We start from the raw sequence: 19,823 nt of genomic DNA, 5'->3' as shown, positions 1-19,823 counted from the left end.
TGGCTAATTCATCGATCACTCGATTTTCTATCATTAAATTAAAAAATGCATTTAATAGTGAATGTATAAATAAATACACAAAATAATAGCCAATAAATCAAACAAGTAAACAAGTAAAACGAGCAACATATAAATCAAGAAAGTATTAGCAATATATCAATCAATCATACTTACGGGCTTCTTTGGTTTGAACTGGTCCTGCTATATTAGGGATATCCCCAAATTGCGATGTGCAAATTAACTGTATGTAATAATCTGTGTTTGGCTCCAGTCCTGTTACAGTGTATCTAAGTACTTCCGGGTCAATGTCAGCCGAGGATTTGAACCAAGGACCTGTTCGTTGAGTCCCATACAGCATCTGGCAATTGTCGAATGGTATTTGCTCATCATACGGTAGCGTCCAAATCACGACGATAGATGTAGGGTCTGGAGATTCTATGTTAGTAATCTCTAGTGCTGGTCGATCTGTACAACAAAGACGATCGCAAATTCTTGAATAAGTGAACATTGCCAAGTTGTGGTGTAGTTGCTAGTTCATTTATCAAATTGACCCACTTCTAAGTTCCACTCGTTCATACATAATATAGTATAAGGTTTGAATTAAAATTCTAAAATTTGAGAAAAAAGTTAATAGTGTTGTGTCTTTAGAACATATTAATACTTTCAGTATGCAGTTCTCATCGATTTGGATATTTTAGGTAAGTTGTTTGATGGAAAATCAAATTTGGCACTTTTCTTAAAGACTTATTTTTTTAGATATCTACTGTGCTATTTATATAATTTGGGAAGGGGTTGTGTTTTTTGTCTTTTTTTTTTATAAATTTAAAAATCGAAAGGTGGGATGGTCCTAGAGGTAATTTTCCACCTGTTTGTCCCATTATTTTCGCTGGCATTTTATTCTATTTACTTTGACTTGATTAGTATGTGGAATATTCATATATAATATATTTGTCTTTGTAATTGTATATGAGCTAGTGATGAAGCATAATAAATAAATAAATAAACACCAAATAAATCTTTATTTTTGGTTGAAAATACTTGATTAACCCTTTCTTTACACAAACAAGTTACGTCTTACCATAAATTTGAATATTGATGCTGTCAGTTCGCGTTATGCGGTTATCAGGTGTTAGTTGAGTTTCCGCTTTACACCGATATCTACCGTTGTCGCTAGATGATACATCGTCTAAGACCATTGAATAAGAAAATCCGTCAGTGAGGTCACTTTCTGTAAAAAAACGGTTAATACTATAGGTAAGACACATGTCTAATGTAGTCGTATAGCGGTATCTGTGACATGATAAGTACCGATGGCTCTTTCTATTATACCCTGTGAACCGACACTACCGTTTTATCGCTAGAAGATACATTTTCTAGGAGCATTGAATAAATTAACCCATCTGCTTGGACGCTACTCTTTACAAAAACATGAATGTAAAATGTATTAGGAATCCACCCAAATGTATTAGGAATACTGAGTACACTCAGATGTACAGACTTGACAATATTATGGAATATTATTTCGTAAAATTCCAAGACTAGTCTGGAAGGAGTCTGCATAAACTGCAGGGGCAAAATATTAATTGGCGTGTGTCGGGAGGTGGTGTAAAATAATTGTTTGATAGAAAATTTGCTTTTCATGAGTTTACATTATGGTGCTCATAATGTAGTGAATTGGCTTAAAATGGCGGATTTAAGGAGACTGAATTTGAGTTATGTGGGGGTACAATTTCCTAAGTTTAGCAAGATTATTGTGATATTGTCAAATTTATCGAGGTTTGAGGTGATATTTTCTGAATCCTAATACCAATAAGTGTTCGTAAGAACTGACATGCACTTACAATCTACCAGTTTTGAAAGTGGGAGGAGCTTTAAAAATATGTCTCTTAAAGATGGTACGCACTCAGAAAGTTTCAATGACTGTATACAAAGAAATAGTGTGAGTTCATTGGACAACCAGAAATCCGCGCAGTTGTATTTGTACCGCAAGTTTATCGCATTTGACCCCAGGGGCTCTTCAAACTTTCTGAGTACGTATCATGTTTAAGCTCCTCCCATTTTCTAAAAATTGGTATATTGAAAGTGTATTTCAGCTGTGACGAATGCCAATTGCTGACAAAGTCTACAAAATATCACTTCAATCCCCCATAAATTTGATAATAACAAAAAATGTTGCATGACGTCTGAAATTGTGTTTCCCATAAAGCTCAAATGTAGCCTCCCTAAAACCGCCATTTTAGATAAATTATGAGCACCATAAAGTAAACTCATGAAAAGCACATTTTCTATCAAACAATTATTTTGCCCCATCTCCCGACACGCCCCAATTAATATTTAGCCCATGCGGTTTATGCAGACCCCTTCCAAACCAGTCATGGCATTTTGCGAAAAAATATTCCATACTTAATGTCAAGTCCGTATTAGGTGTTCAAAATGCCCCTTCCCTTGTCATGCTTGTAGTCAATATGTAGAAATGTTAAAAGCCTGAACATTGTCGTCAAATTACCAAAAATGACGTGTTGAATATTATTCCTATTCACAAACTATGGAGAAACTAAATACGTCCAAGTTAATATAAGTACACTTGTTTCTCCTGTGATATATTTGAATGAGTTATTAACCCTTTTCCAGTTAAAGGAGGATTTCGTGGTCCTAGCATCCTCCTTTTATGACATTTTTCAGACAGTAGATATCCACGATAAAAGCCTATTCCCAAAATTTCAGTTGATTCCGATTTGGCGTTTGCGAGTTATGAATGATTATGTGTATTGCACTGCTCCATAGACATTGTGTTGTAATTTCGTTCTGGTATACCAGAACGTAATTCAAATTTCACGATATCTTTGCTTAACGAATTCATCTGCAAGAAATTTTTTGTATATAAACATTATGTAGCCAGAGGTTTCCAGTGATATAAAATTCCCAACTTTTTTTGAGAAAAGTGAGGTGATGAGGTTGTTTATCACGAAATGCCCGTTTAACACGGATTTGTTCAAGGATCCAATACTGTTATATAGTAATGGCATTTGACGTTTAAACAGGGTAAAATGAAATAATGGGTGAAAGAGGATAACACACTTATTTTATGTTTTTACCAAACAAAAGGGGCATGAAAATTTGAAAACAAAGACATGACCTATGGAAGACAGTGTGGATTTGCGTGGATTTCTAATATATGTTGGGATGTATTCCCAACATATTTGGGTGAATTCCTACTACTTCTTGGTATATTCCTTATATGTTCGGGTGAATGTATTTCTAATACAGCTGGGTGTATTCCTAATACATTTAGGTGTATTCCAACAGGGTAAACTAAACAATCTATCGTACCTATTTCAACTCCATTCGGCGCAGTCCATATAACCTTACTATTCACAAGATCTTCTGCTGGCACATTCACCCTACAGGTTAGCTCCAATGTATCACCGGTAACAATTGCACCACTAGGCTCATCAATTGCTACATCCAGGTTACCTAATAAACGAGAAGTAATCATACTATCAGCAAAAAGGTTTGCCTACTATATAGCTATAGGCCTAGGCTTAGATAGGACTGTATCTTACAAAGAGCACAAAATAATTGCCTCATTGTCTGTGTCAGAGTTCACAAATCGTTTATTTCACAATAAAGATATATTCAAAAAGCTATGTTCTATACATTGTTCTTACAAGTGGCCATTCTTGAGCACGAGAAAGCAGACTTTCTTGCCCAAAAGTGTGCGGGGTGTGGTAGGGGTGAGGATGTAATGTGGGGGCTGTTTGGGTGTGTACATGTGGTGGGGGATGTTAGAATATCTTCCAGAAATTGTTAATATTCCAAATAGTTTTCTTACGTTTATCACATACAACTTCAGCTGGCAATGTTGCGCATGTACAGAGTCCTGTGACAGGATGACAGGAGCTTCCCAAACCCGATACACACGTGCACATATCAGTACACATGTCCCCATAATGCTGTGCATCACATTCTGAAGGGAAAAAAACAGGTAAATAATATGTTTCACGGTGATATATACTAATTGGTGAAAAATAAAGCAATAATTACAGTCATTTATGCACACAACTACGCGAAAAACGTTTCTTTAGCATTTTTATCTTTCCCTCTCTTAATTTTCTCTCTTGCAATTCTCTAAGTTGCTTACCTTGATCGCAGTTTGCTCCTATAAACCCACTGAGACATGTGCATCTATAGCTGTTCACCATGTCTTGACAACGCCCACCATTTTGGCATGGGGAATTGGCACACTCATCGATATCTAGCAAAAGTAGCATTATTTAAAAAAATCATATTAGATATAAAATAATGTATACATACAATAATAAAACAATTTCCTGCTAAGACACATTCAGAGAGTAAGAAATGATATCTTCTCGAGATTAACCGAGTACCAAATTTAACTCACCCAGCAAACGCGTTTTTTTTTTTTAACATTGTAAATGTGTCAAAACGTTTTCATAATATTTAAATAACTGTTATATAAAGGTCATGAAAACTTTTTTGCTAAACATTTTGTCAAAACTCAATAAATTATGTTAGAATGGTTTGTCTCAAGTTTTCAAAAATGTCTTCTAAATGCTATTGTTACTGTAAACGAATGTTAAAGGTAGTGCCATTGTGTAACTCTCGGTAGGCCATTCTGTGGTGTGGTTCAATTTCCCGCCGAATCCTGATTTTGCCGCTCGAACATTTTATTATATCACTTTATTCATTATTCGAGTGTAAAGATGTGAAATATCGACACCAGTGCATGTGTTGGAGAGCATACTTTCCAACAGAAATGTTACATACAAAATAATAGACAAATACAAAAATTGGACTTTTCCAGCTGAAATCGTATCATCCTCTATGTAAGCATGGTAAGACATGTAATTAAACTCCCACATAGTGTGTGTATCTACCAAAAAACGTTGACAACGTAAAGAAATCAGCAAGTTTAAAAAACCCACCTCGGCTCACTTTTTGAAACTTGGTCCCATTTGTAAAAGGTACTGATTTAAACGTAATCATATTTATATAAATTTAAAACATTTCCACAAGTGTTATGTATCTTTAATGTGCAAATGCGATATTAATTTGTAAGCTTTCTGAAACGACCTGAAACGTTATTATCTTGTTCTTGCATGGTAAACCAGTTTCCTATTGTGTTTTGTTTTATAATAATCATGATTAATGATTGAATTAAACGAATAACAAGTAGGCTTGTAATCTTGTTGGAAACGCTGTATTCTGTTGAAATGAAATAAAAACACTGATTTGCTGTTGGTGTTCAAAATGGGACCAAGTTTCAAAAAGTGAGCCGAGGTGGGTTGTTTTAAACTTGCTGATTTCTTTACGTTGTCAACGTTTTTTTGGTAGATATCTTTTCTTTTTATGAATGTAGCCAATCAGCTCAAAGCTTGGAAAGTCATCAGGTTACGAAGTGCTCCATAAAACGAATAAAACGAAAAATAGATGTTTGAGATTGCTATTCTTGATTCATGACAATAAAAAATAAATTAAACAAAACTTTATCAGTCGTTTATTTTAAAACTTGCTCGTCACGCGTGACTGTAATGTTAATATACATTTTAATACACTTTAATTATTCAAGGCAACGTAAATATGTAAAGAAAATGTAAATATGAACAACACACATCCAATGTTGACAATGCCAGAGAGACACAGAGATTAAGTCCGATTTAGGCCTACTTCAAGTCGGAACTGGTAAATGCGCATAAGCGTCTAAATGCCCCGACTAGGCAAGATAATCGTGTTATAATGTTTGTGGTTCTTTGTAGCCCTGCGGGCAATTTACTTGGCTATCCGAATTTCGCGGTTTGTGGTTCTTTGTATAGCCCTTCGGGGCAGCCTAGTTGGACATTCCTATTAAGCGGCGGTTATCGGCGATCTTTTGTGGTTTGTGGTTTTAATTTACCTCATCAAGCCCTGCCCTCTTTCGGGAGCTAATTTATAGTTTAAGCTTGTTGGATATCCATATTTCGTGGTTTGTGGTTCTTTGAAGCCCTGTGGGGCAATAGTTGCATATCCAAATTTCGCGGTTTGTGGTTCTTTATAGCCCTGCGGGGCAATATAGTTGGATATCAATATTGAGCGGCAGTTGTTGGCGATCTTTCGCTGTTTGTGGCCCTAATTTGTTGGATATCCAAATTTCGCGGTTTGTGGTTCTTTGTAGCCCTGCGGGGCAATCTAGCTGGATATCCCTATTAAAAGGCGGTTGTCGGCGATCTTTCGCGGTTTGTGATTTGAATTTCCCTTATCAAGCCATGCCCTCTATCGGGAGCTAAGTTATAATTTAAGCTTGTTGGATATATTCATATTTCGTGGTGTGTGATTCTTTGTAGCCCTGCACGGTTCGTGGTCTTAATTTGTTGGATACCCATATTTCACGGCTTGTGGTTCTTTATAATCGATAGGCCTGCGGGCAATCTCGTTGGATATCCAAATTTCGCGGTTTGTGGTTAAGGCCATAGACTTCTATTCCATTGATGATTTTTTGCTCCAGTTCGAAACTTCCCACCACTTTTTTTTCAATGTTTTATTAAGCAAAAAATCATCAATGGAATAGAAGTCCATGGCCTTAACCGCTTCGCCACGGGGACGTCTTGATATAACGACGTGTAAAAGTGGAGTATTTATTAATATGAATGTATGCTGTGGTTCGGAAAGAATAAAAGAATTGTGAAAAACTTGATTTTTTGGCGAATGGGATCCAGAATTTGTATGGAGGGTATCCAGGAAAATGCTAGGGTATATTTGGAAGTGAATCTCAAAAAGTAGTGCGACAGTGACAGCCATGTATGGCTGTAGCAGTGTCGAAAGATTCTGAATATCAGTATGATTAGCTATGATTTGCCACTAATTTTGGCTATAAAATACCGCATGAAATGAAGCAAGAATGTTTGTTTATTATCAAACAATCGGATTGACTGTAAGATTGGTGTAACTTTTTGAATTAATGAGTTATTAAAATATTACACTTTGGACAGTAAATAAGATTTAGCATGGTTTTAGATATATTTTGTACCCAGCGAAAAATATCATAGAACAATAGCGTTTTGTTTCGTGTAAATATAGTCCCGCGGTGCATCTGTTTATTCTTCTTTATCAGTCGTTTTTTTTTTTAAACTTGCTGGTCATGCTACCGCGTGACTCTAATATTTCAGAATATGGAGTCCCCCATTTAGGAAATCCTATTTGAAATTCACACTCCCTGTATGGAAGACTTAGGTATGGATATCATTTGGAATGGCCTATTGGGCTATTACAGTTGAAATCCACATTACCCCTGTGGAAGATTTTGGAAATATCTTCCACGGGGTAGGGGGGTGCATTTTGAATGGAAATAACACATTAGCAGTTCCATTTGAAACTCACACTCCCTCGGGGGAAGAGTTGGGTTGATTCTATCTCAGAGGGTATATGAAATTCAAATAGAGCTGCCTTATGTTCTCATTCCATTTGAAATTCATACTCCAGCTGTGGAAGATATTTCCAGAATCTTTTAAATGGAATACCCCATTACAGACTCACCCTGATCACAAAGTGTTCCTTCATATCCAGCAGAGCATATACATCGGTATCCATCAATCTGGTCTTCACACTGACCATTGTGACAAGGTGAATTTTCACAGTCGTCTATATCTATATCAACAAGAGTATATTAAATACAAACCAGTTGATCAAAAGTGTAATCTTAACAAGAGTTATCATTGCGGATGTTAGATTTAACAATAAAACCTTACTTCGTATAGGAGACTAAGATTTGCGATCGTTCCGACATATTATCATAATCTGAAAAAGTATGATAATATGTCGGACCAACAGAAAATCATCCCGTTTTACTACAAATAGGACGAATTTGACAGTTAGCTCATATATATTAGTTGGAACATGTGTAAGTATTACAAATATGCCAAAAAATCGGTTTCGAAAAAATAAAGGTATAGGCCTATTCTAGGAAAAGATCGTACATTAAAGCTTTAACTTACTTGTTTGGCAGTGATCTCCAGAGAAACCCGCTCGACATGTACATGTAAATTCATTCACCAGATTGTTACACGTGCCTTGATTTAAACAAGGGGAACTTCTGCATTCGTTTACATCTGTAAAACAAAGCATCAAAATGGTGTTCAATGTGGACAGTAAGGGTTACTATAAAAGATCTAAAAATGACATGATAGGCATGTCACACACAATATCTCATTTGATCTAACAAAATACGGAGATACATAAAACACTCCCTAGAAACACACCCCACACACACCCCATACACCACAAAAACACCCTACATACACCCTCGCGTCCCCCATACATCCCTACCACCTACACACCCCACCAATATTGCACCAATATTTTTCAAAATTCTGTTTGTAATGTACTTTATTAAACTAAGATACCCTGCGAAAATCAACACTCTAGGGGTGGTACTTTTTTCAAAATCCGAGATTTTGAATAAAACGAACCTTCGTTTAACACGCATATTGCATTGTGGGAAGGAATTTCGGCACAAATTGACTTCCGGTAGAGAAACCCTAAATCCGCGTATTATTAGTCGAGCACGTACGCGATGTTCAAACATAGTACGTACACGGCGTGTGGGATGAACGATGATGCACACATATCAAAGAATCGTATGCTTTAGCAGGATCGACGGCGGAGTGACACGTATTGGCGTAATTTGCGCTAGTAGTAAATTCCAATTTTCTTTGCTTTGCCTCAGTTGTTCGGCTCAAAATTAAAACAGGACATATCTGACAGTAGAAATACTTTCTAATCTATTTTTATAAAAATGTTACAATATGGTTACTTGTGGCGCTAAAGATACAGGGAACGGAGAGAGCAGCGAGGCGAAGAAGGCAGGGGATCCAAAAAGCATACTTCAACATCTTCATAGTGCAGGGACGGTGAGAAAAAATGGACATTTGTATGCCTCGATTTGCTCTCATTTTCTCTAAACAAGAGTAGCAGATATGCATAGGTAAAATAAACGGAGCCATAGAAAAGTTTCATATACTAGTTACTTGTGATTTTAGTATACAACACATACCAATTTCGCAGTTTGATCCTGTGTATCCAGGTGAACAAAGACAATCGTATCTACCCACATCTTCATCGCATGTTCCCCCATTTACGCAAGGGTTAGAATCACACTCATTGATTTCTGGAAGAAGTTAGAAAATATCTCAAGGTCACAATAATGCTGCTTTGAAGAAATCAAAACGATTTTTAACTATGTTCCAAGGTTGTTTATTCTCATCCACTAAATGTTTTGTGAAGTTTATGGTTATATTCGTGGCTATAGATTAAACTTAAAGCTGGTTTTCTATATTGAAGATTTTTGTCTCTAATTATTATTGCTTGGTGTAGGCTCTTTGAGAATTAAATCTATCAAAATATGGCAATGTTTATTAACTAACCTTGTTCGCAGTTTGTTCCATTATATCCAGCCAGACATTGACACGTGTACCCATTTATATTTTCTAAACAGGCTGCTCCATTGAAACAAGGCAGGCTTCTACACTCTTTTGTTTCTATGACAATTGATTAATATAAAGCATAAATAAAATAAATGGTATATCATGATGAAATGATAACATATCATGTTTTGAAAAAAGTGTACGGTGTGCCGAGCTTGTGAATCAACGTCTAGGCGTTATTGTGCCTTTTTAAATATTCAGGCAGAGCCAAGCACGATTACCCGGTTGATTAAGTTATTGTTAACTTGAAACGCATGGATTGATAAAAATAATGTGTTACCGCTGTATGAAAGTGGATGATGCGATCTATTTTACCAGCAGTCGTTTCGTGCTATTTCGTGGTCACGCTCTTCGATTCACCTCTACAGCTCTGCGTGCTCTTATTTAATTGGGAACTTTTACAAATGTAACAAATTTCATTATACATGGTATCGATCTTTGTCAATTCAGAGCTTTTGGTAGCAAATGTGGTAACAAAATAGAACAAGATGCAGCATTGTGTCAAATTGTTAAAGCATTTGACATAACATACCGTAAAAACTCGATAGTTAGCACCCAGAGCATATGTGCTTACTATCGAGCGCTTTTGAAAACATGAAATTATACCAAAGTCCGGCGCTTTACCAACTGAGCTAATGGGGTTGAAACACACATTTGCAGATTTACTTGTTCGTATATAACTATGTATTTCAATGATTTGCTCAAAACCCTTAATACACTTTTGTGGACGGGCTCTTCATGTTTGCATGTTTTAAAAGCGCTCGATATAGTTTTTACGGTATGACGGATTATGTAAGTAAGTGAGGACATTCTTTTTGTGTTATGTTAATTTTACTCAGGATGTATCTGTTATAATGTGCATTTTTGGGTTTGACAAATATTTTTCTTATTCTTGTCCTTATTTTTTTCCAAGATAAAGTGGTAGTAGGCCTATGGGGCACACACATTGATACAAAGCGTTTTATGTGTGGAGTAATAAATGATTGCATTTAATACATTATTAAAACATCATATCTTCATTATTGTCTACAAACAATGACCTTTATTGCTTTAAATTACTGTAGCATTTATCTATTTTGCATGCACGTTTCTTCTTCTTTCTATACAATCGCTGCTTTTCTTTCCTCTTTGTGCCTAGTTTTTAGTGCTTTATTGATTGATATTTCCATAATTATGTAGGAAGTGATATGATTAGAATAAATTTACATACCGTCGCATATAATACCCGTTCCAGTATATCCCTCATTGCAAAAACAGGCGTAGCTTCCAACATTGTTTATACAGTAGGCATTGATGTTGCAATTGTTGACTGATTCACACTCATTGATATCTAGTGTAAGAAGTATCAAAATGATGATATACATCCAAAAAATTAAACATAAACATGTGATTGAAGTGTTATTGCACAAAATAATTGCCATCGCTATAGTTGATCGATCACACTGGCATGTTTTATGACGAATTCTGATGCAAAAAGGATGTATCCATTATTTTTTCAGATTTAGCCAAATATATCGTCCCTTTGTTTTAGACCATGGGTACATATTTTCATTTTTACCTTGGGTCCCTTATAAGTGTACCTCTTTGACAATAATGTTGGTCAATTGTGCGTCGCTGCAGGTCTGCTTGTTTGTTGCGTCAAATCTGTGAGCTATTCGTACTGAACTTGTGTGTCCATGGTCATGATTGACATACTTACAGACATCCCTATTCATCTTCAATCCATCAACTAACATCATGGAACTGGTAAGCGCAATATATTATGTACTTGTATTTTATTTTATGAACTTGTAGCCGTGCATTTACTTAGGCCTACATTTACTCGAAGAAACACACACCCGAACATCACAAAACACACACCTTCACACCCCCCCTCCCAAACACCCGCATCCACATCCCACACACGCTTACCATTGCAATAAGTTCCATCCCCTGTAAATCCAAGTTTACATGAGCATGTGTAGCTCCCACGTGTATTATCACAATTTGCATTCAGGTGACAGGCATGCTGATTAGTTGAGCATTCGTCGATGTCTAAATCACAGTGTGATGTGAAAATGTTAAAATCATTCAAATACTACCAACGGAGATGCTGTACAAATTAATATAACTTGCAACAACATTAGTCTACTTGATTTCAATATAACATGATAATAACCCTCCGGGGGAGGGGCATTTGGATTTGAAATACTGGCAAAACTAATGATAAATATAAGATAAGAAGCATTTAAAACCAATATATTGAACTTCACAATCACCTTGCTACGCCTTCTCATTTTCTTCTTCTTGCTGTTGCTTCTTATTTTTCTATTTCTTCTTCCTCCTCTTCGTCTTCTTCTTCTTCTACATACATTTTTTGTATTTGCTGGGTATGATGCAAGAACAAAAAGAGATATCCACCTTTCGATTAACCTGACTACCCATATTTTATAAGATGATGTGAAATGGGGCCACCTTACCAATACATATATCAACATCTTTTGTAAACCCATTGTTGCAGATGCATTCATAACTTCCTAGTAGATTATTACATCTAGCATTGGGATCACAAGCTCCCACAAGATCGCACTCATCTATATCTGAAATTCAAGAAAAAGCTTAGGCCACTGCATCAATTGTTATTGAACAAGAACGCGTTCTTTTTAGGCAGTGGCTAGACTATTGTATAGTTTCTGAGCTGAATAGTAATGTAGGAGTAGTTATTAGTTTGGAATTGTATTGCGCTTTGATGTTTCTGAGAAGACTCTTCAAACCATCAAATTGCCTTGTTTATGTACATGTTCAAAAAAGTAGTTATTTCCGATATTGTACATTGTAAAACGACCTGCCTTGATCACATAGCGTCCCTGCTTATCCTGTTGGACACCGGTATATACAATTCATTGATACTATCTACACAGGTACCTCCGTTGTTACACGAAGTGGAAGCACATTCGTCTCTAAGTTATAAAGTCTTCTATTTTGATTTTCCTCTATATGCTTAAAATAAGGTTTTGAATAATAATAATTAAAAAAATCTAGGAAACACTTTTTGATTTTGGTGAAATTAGATCAACGTTTCAATAAGAGCAAAATTGTTGATATTTGGGACTATAAATCAGGCTTTTATATGATTTTTTTATTTCTCTCAACGTTTACTAGATATATAGTTTTCATCAGATAACTGCAGCGGTCTGCCAATTTGGCTCAGTTTGTGGCGTATACGGAGAAGCGGAAGTGTAGTTCTAATTGGCTAATTGAAATACGTCGGCATCGGCATCTCATTCGCTGGTCAAGCTGTGTAGCAACGCGTGACCTAGATATTTTTACGCGATAATCAGACAGAAAAAATCGTTTTGGATGACTTCCTCCAAAACTGAGCACTTGACCCAAATTTAACATCACAGGTGGATTTGAAAGTCTTTGCTATTATTATGTAAACTACAGTAAAATTAAATATTTCTTGTCCAAACTGGAACATGCGCGTTGCGTCCATATAGCGTACTAAGCGTGTATGCTTTCTTTTGTACCGCGCTATGTGTGCGTGTGTTTATCGCGGAGCCACTAGCGTTCATAGTGTTCCAGCTTGGCCAAGAAATATTTCATTTACCTGTATTATATACTAGTACTTTAGGCCAACAATTTAGCGTCCACAATTCCAGGGTAAACAGAATAAATAAAAACCTTTTTGTAGCCGCCTTAACTTTTTAGATTAAAGGCAAAACAAACAGGTTTGCCATGACTAACAGATATCGTCAGATGTGCTTCTAATTCGTGCAGCAACGGAGGTACCAGCGAAGATAGTATCAATGGATTTGTATATCGGTGTCCAGATTGGATATAAAGGAACACGCGCGCGTGTTCATGTGATCAAGGTAGGTCATCTTTAAATCTAGAATACCGGAAACAACTATTTGAAGAATACTTGGTACATAAACATATCCTACTTACGGACACCCCCGTGGTGGGGGCGTATTCAAGTTTGGTAGGTAGGGTGTACCACTAGGAATTTGAAAGGGACCCATCAATATACCAATTTTTAAAGAAATTTGGACCCATCGATAGTACAAATTGCCAAAATTCTCGGCCAAATTTAACTCAGATTGTCTTTGTTTTTAACAATTTTCCCCCGAATTTGGGGGAAATTTCAAAAATTTTAGCTATATTGGGGCAAAATTGGGCTAGATTGAGTGAAAATTGGACTATTTCCGAAAAAATCTGAGAACATTTGGAAAGAATACCCATCCATATACCAAAATTGGCCTACAAAAAGGGGTCATTGATATACTAACAGACAAAGAGTTATATGGGAGGGCGAGTTAGCGCAGCGGTAGTTCCCTCGCCTTGCACCACTGAGGTCCCGGGTTCAAGACCAGGCGCGGCCCAAGGACTCATGTGCACTTGGTTTATCCCGATTCCATGCTCGCTCTCACAGGTTTTCTCCGGGATCTCCGGTTTCCTCATGTATCGCAAAAATCGGTGATTAGTTGTTTGTCAAAAACTTCCTTCACCCAATGGAATTTGGGGAGCTGCACAGATAATTGGTGGATGTTACAATCTAAATGCGGAGAGGTGTGCGCCGTTCGGCAGCAACTGGCCTAGTTGATGCGACCTGATTGTGATGATTCACAATTACAGCGAAATTACAGCGCTTTGAGTCCTCTAAGATCTGGGGAAAGGCGCTTTATAAATCCAAAATTAATTTTTATTTTTATTCTCATTATTTTACTATTATTTATAAAGACATCCCACACACGCTTACCATTACAATAAGTTCCATCTCCCGTAAACCCTGGTCTACATGAGCATGTATAGCTGCCAAATGTATTATCACAAGTAGCATACTGGTGACAGGCATGCCGATCAGTTGAGCATTCATCAGTGTCTAAATTATAGTGAGTAAAATGTTAAAATCATTAAACTGATACCAAAAGTCAGATGCTGTAACAAAAATATACAACATTCTACAAAATTAGTTACCGAAACTTTATCAATAAACAATAACCCTGATTCGTCCAGGGGATGGGCAGTTTTGGATTTGAAACACTTGCAAAATCAAGGATAAATATCAGATAAGGAGTATTTTAAACCAATATAACTTCTTTTTCTTCTTCAACTTTACCAAAAATGGTTGACATTTTTGGATAAAATTTCTCAAAGTTCGTCAAGTCTTTGCAATATTATACCGTCATATACTTTAGACGATATAATTTAGAAGTTATGAGGGCCACTATAAGTTTCAATAATACCATGGTTAAGACATACGCGGGTCTTAATTTGATCAGTACATGTTTATAATCAGTCAGGTATTGCCATATCATGTAAGACACCGATAAACATATTCCTCGACTATAGTCATTAGACCTACCGTGATTACAAAATTGCCCTGCATATCCTTCCAGACACTGACATACAAATCTGTTCGTGCCATCATAACAGGCCCCTCCGTTCGTACATGGATCACTGGCACATTCGTCGGTATCTGGATAATTGGATTATAAGAATGGTTATGATGTCAGAATCATGAGCTCATTGAAATGATCTCTTATCAAAAAAAGGTGTTTACAGAATGTTTCTCATTCAATCTGCTTGACAAACACCCACTTGTAGAATTGATCACTGAAAGTATATAAAATATATATGGACTGTATAATAGAGTGCCTGGCAAGCAACTTTATGCTCGTCTTGTGGGAGCTGATCATTGTGAGTTAAAGCTTTCTTGCTCTCAACCCTCAATGTTTTGTTTACTAATAAAGAGATATAAATTCGTTGGGCTATTCCAGTTGAAATCCATATACCCTATATGCAAGACATACCCTTTATCTTCCACACAGAGAGTGTGAATTTCATATGAGGTTACCTGCATGGGTGACTCCATAAGGGACATTAAGGTCCACTCTTGCATAGAGGGTGTATGGATTTCAACTAGAACAGCCCACTGCCTATGGTCATAAGACCTACCTTGTTCACAGTGTGTCCCTTCATATCCTGCCGGACACCGACAGGCAAATCCAGCAATATCATCATCGCATGAACCTCCGTTAATACATGGATCACTAGCGCATTCATCGATATCTAGATACATTATTGAACAATAAAAAATGAATGACAGCTAATTAAAGGAATGCTGTGCTTATACCCTTTGACTTCTAATGTTCACACTGGCTACATAGTGAATCCACTTCAGACACTGTACATTGCCCTTTACTACAGTGCCTGTAATTGGATAATTACCTGGTTCATCTTAGTCATGTTAGTAGCCAATAAAAATAGAACTTTTCCCGCTGATATCTGCATAAAATCTTTATGAAGAGCTTAGTTTCAAAACCCCTTACATCCACTTGAGCAATTTAAAATTACTGATATAAGGGGGTTTTCAACAAAAACCGTTTTTAGCGGGATGCTTATCCTACCCAAGCATCCCGCCAAAAACTGCTTTTGTTGAAAACCCCCTTATATCAGTAATTTTAAATTGCTCAAGTGGATGTAAGGGGTTTTGAAACTAAGCTCTTCATATGTTTAGGTGGACATAATTGTTGGCCCCCACAACGTGCTGGCATTAATAATAATAATAATAATAATAAAATAAATAAGTATTTATAATGCGCCATTTATCTAGAAAATTAAATCTAAACCAAAGCGAAAAAAACAAGATACACATACAAGTAAACATGAAAACAGAGTTAACAAAAAGTATAGCTGATTAAAACAAATCAGCTATCCAAATTGTTAGCTCAATATAGTTTCATACAAAATACAATCAACACGAAACCAACTAATCCTTAATACATGTGAAACAAAAATACCGAGCAGTATAAAAGCATGATAAATCAAACACTGACATTATACGCAGCATTGAATAAGAAAGTCTTGAGTCCAGATTTGAACTGATCAACAGAAATTGATTGTCTCAGATTATAGGGAAGCGAGTTCCAAAGTTTTGGTGCAACAGTAGAAAAAGCACGGTCTCCCAGAGAATAATAAGATCGTGGAATTTTTAATAGACATTTGTCTGACGATCTTAGAGTGCGTGCAGGTGTGTATGGAACAAGAAGGTCCGTGATGTAAGAAGGTGCAATGTTGTTCAATCCTTTTCCATTTGAGAAGAAGAGTTTTAAATACAATTCTTTCACGTACGGGGAAGCCAGTGCAGATTCATAATGGGTGTGATATGATCATATTTGCGAGTGTTTGTCAAAACGCGTGCGGCAGAGTTCTGTATAAGTTGAAGTTTTCTAAGCTGTTGTTCAGTAATTCCATTTAGTAGAACATTTCCATTGTCTAAGCGCGAGGTAATGAAGGCGTGGAGCAGATGGCGGCAGTCTGTGCGACTCATCTGGTTCGTTCGCTGGCTTGGTGGAAGCAAAATCATTAATCCACTGTGCAGCTTAAACGCATTAACGGCTCAACTTAGTATGGGTCCGGTGATATGATATGGTGGCTTGGTGTACTGCATTGTTTGTGTCGTTTTGCACATTCATGACTATAAAAACGAGCTTATTTTCATAGGCCTAATTTGCTAAATTTTCAATTATCCACTATGCAGCTTAAACGCAATGACCGATCAACTTGGTATGGTGATAGGATATTGTGGCCTAATGTGCTGTATAGTTTTGTGTCACATGACCTTAATTACGAACGGTATAAATTCTAGTTGCACTTTGAACTCGAATGCTTACACCGGTTACAAAGGGTTAGGCATTTGCCCGCTCAGTGTATCCACTTCACGTAGTAGACACTGCTGTCTTTCTTACAGTGCAGCTGATTGATTAATTGTATGATATAATCATCTGAGTAAGCAATCAAAGTACAGATTTTAGATCTTTTGGCACTTACAGGCCTCTTTGTAACCAACTTTGACCTGTAGTGTGCATTAGGTTACTGAAACTCGTAATTGCGCATGTATTTCGGAGCGTGTACGCGCCGTTCACATTCAGGATTGCTCTGTGTCTTAATGAGTAGTTTACGTCTATCGTGCAAAAATAATTTGCTAGCTGCACATTCATTGTGCGTAACAATAACAGATGTATAAAATAAATAAATTAAGAGTTCACTCAGTAAACAAATATGAACTGTCTAATTTATGTGTTAGTACTTTAAATGGATGACCATATAACAAAAACTACGTGTAAAAGTATATAGAATGGGCTATTCCATTTAAAATCTACTATACCCCTGCAGAAGTCTTCCACAGAAGTATGTTTTAGAAATTCCAGCCGGGTAAATCAGAAAGATGATTTAAACCCGGCTGGCACCTTTGTCTAAAAATGATGCACGGAAACCCCAAACTAGAGCAGATAGACCGATGCGGCCTCAGTACCACTAGGGTTAAATATTTTGAGACTCCACATGTATATTGCTTCTAAAACTGGCTGTAGTTTAGATGGACGTTACACAAAATCTATTCTATTCGTAACCCTTTCCCTGTAAGGAAGGCTTTATATTTATAAATCAACCACCGGGAATAACACAATAGAAGCACCTACTTTGTTCACATAATACTCCTGTGAAACCTGGTAAGCAAACACATTCATAACTATTGGTCTTATCTACACATACAGCTCCGTTTTGGCAGAAATGATTCAAACATTCGTCTATATCTACAACAATACAAGAAACATTATAATGCAAAATTACTTATATTTCAACATTAGGATTTGCTTTTTAGAAGAAGGGAGTTTAAACTTGTATTATCTATGTGACTTGTGGATATTGCAATATTTGCAATAATTCAATAATATTGTGCCTTAGTGGAAGGTAAAAGGGTGGGGTAAGAAATTCTTGGTTGGTCAAAGGGGTGGGGTGACAAGCCTTTTTCAATCCGGGCAAATTACCAGATTAGGAAATGTGACAAATCTGGTAATACATTTCCTGATCTGGAAATACGTCCTTGTGCATGTCCGTAGAATTCGACAACCTTAGGTAGGCCTTATTTTCTTTGATGGAAAGCGCCCACGGGGTTAAGAAGCCATTCAACTTTCATATTATATTTGGGTTAGGTGCACAGATATTTCATCTTCATACGTTCACTATTTAAATGTATGGTTGGGTTGATAATGCATATTTCTTACTTGTTTCACATAAGGATCCCGTAAAACCTAGCAGACAGTAACATATGAACGTGTTCTGGCCATCAATACATGCAGCTCCATTCAAACATGGTGATATTGCACATTCGTTGATATCTAAAACAGATTAGAAGTATTTGTCAGATACCGAACCCGTAGCCAGGGGGTGCGTGGGGCGACGCCCCTCCACCTCCACCCCCTCCATGCCAATAATAAAACGTCAACTTTTTTCTGTAAAACTTCACCAAAGGTCCACTTTTTCGGATTTGTTTTTTAAAATTTGCCCTTTATATGGATGAAAAATTCGCATAAGGTCCCCGTTTGATCCCGCTGATTGCGGTTGATATCAATAATGTTTTATTCATAAACAACTCGAGTATCGAATCAAGTAAATTTTCTTTAAAATATGTTAGAATTTCTTAATAATGCAAAAAGCTAAAACAAAGTTTAAAAAAAATGGATTTGTCGTTTCAACTGACATGCACACGCTAAGAAAAAGCGAAGAAAAAAACGCCGGCTTTAAGCCAATTTTTTTACTCTAATATACGTACTGATTTCACACTGGACACCGGTAAATCCTGAAGGGCAGACGCAGCGGAAACCATTGGCATCATCAATACACGTACCACCGTTGTGACATGGTAGGCTCTGGCATTCATCGATATCTATTAGAGGCAAATAATTTATTATAATAGTAGAGGGAGGTAGATGATGATGCCATAACCATGATGTGAAATAAAGCCAATAGTGTAAGAAAGTCATAATTATGAATGATTTGATATTTTTACCAAAAATCGTTTTGTGTGTCATCTCATGTCAATATTATAAATAGCAAGAGTTTAAGAAGTTCCATTTTTAGATGCTTACTTTGATTACATGTAGGTCCTTCAAAACCATCTTTACAGTCACAATAGTACATGTTGATAGAATCACGACATGTTCCACCATTCTCACAGGGGTTATTTGAACACTCATCCACATCTATTTCGGTTTAAACAGAAATTGAAGATTTAAAGTTACAGTCTCAATCACATGTCTTCGCATTATGTGTAAAAGTCTTTGGTACAGAGCGACAGTACGAGCTGTCAGTCCGAAAATTCAATTAGGGTTAGTAACCATTATCCTTGCCCCCAACCCTTACTCCAAATCACACTCTATCCCTAACTATAACTTATTTCCTAACCCTAGACCTAACTCACACATAACCATAATCCTAACCTCAATCGAAATGACTATTGCAGTTGAAACCCATACACCTGCTTTGGAAGACATGACCTTAAACTTCCACAAAGGGAATGGA

The 19,823-nt window shown here is 36.6% G+C and overlaps 1 protein-coding gene across 1 annotated transcript in view; it reads right to left on the bottom strand.

Moving 5' to 3' along the window:
• Positions 1 to 19,823, bottom strand: part of LOC140138961 (uncharacterized) — a 79,647-nt gene that overhangs the window by 20,403 nt on the left and 39,421 nt on the right. Inside the window, exons 24-42 of the mRNA XM_072160744.1 lie at positions 19,391 to 19,504; positions 19,075 to 19,188; positions 18,527 to 18,640; positions 17,942 to 18,055; positions 15,417 to 15,530; positions 14,824 to 14,937; positions 14,218 to 14,340; positions 11,936 to 12,055; positions 11,388 to 11,510; positions 10,687 to 10,806; positions 9,417 to 9,530; positions 9,047 to 9,160; positions 7,989 to 8,102; positions 7,531 to 7,641; positions 4,142 to 4,255; positions 3,833 to 3,967; positions 3,331 to 3,474; positions 1,079 to 1,228; positions 175 to 465 (exon numbers count right to left, since the gene is read on the bottom strand). Of these exons, the coding sequence (XP_072016845.1) occupies positions 175 to 465; positions 1,079 to 1,228; positions 3,331 to 3,474; positions 3,833 to 3,967; positions 4,142 to 4,255; positions 7,531 to 7,641; positions 7,989 to 8,102; positions 9,047 to 9,160; positions 9,417 to 9,530; positions 10,687 to 10,806; positions 11,388 to 11,510; positions 11,936 to 12,055; positions 14,218 to 14,340; positions 14,824 to 14,937; positions 15,417 to 15,530; positions 17,942 to 18,055; positions 18,527 to 18,640; positions 19,075 to 19,188; positions 19,391 to 19,504 (2,457 nt within the window). The remainder of the gene's footprint in view (positions 1 to 174; positions 466 to 1,078; positions 1,229 to 3,330; positions 3,475 to 3,832; positions 3,968 to 4,141; positions 4,256 to 7,530; positions 7,642 to 7,988; positions 8,103 to 9,046; positions 9,161 to 9,416; positions 9,531 to 10,686; positions 10,807 to 11,387; positions 11,511 to 11,935; positions 12,056 to 14,217; positions 14,341 to 14,823; positions 14,938 to 15,416; positions 15,531 to 17,941; positions 18,056 to 18,526; positions 18,641 to 19,074; positions 19,189 to 19,390; positions 19,505 to 19,823) is intronic.

Source organism: Amphiura filiformis, chromosome 2 (assembly GCF_039555335.1).
Source record: "Amphiura filiformis chromosome 2, Afil_fr2py, whole genome shotgun sequence".
NCBI classification, from domain to species: domain Eukaryota; kingdom Metazoa; phylum Echinodermata; class Ophiuroidea; order Amphilepidida; family Amphiuridae; genus Amphiura; species Amphiura filiformis.
The sequence above is the reverse complement of the archived record's forward strand: the minus strand, read 5'-3'. Positions and strand labels throughout refer to the sequence as shown.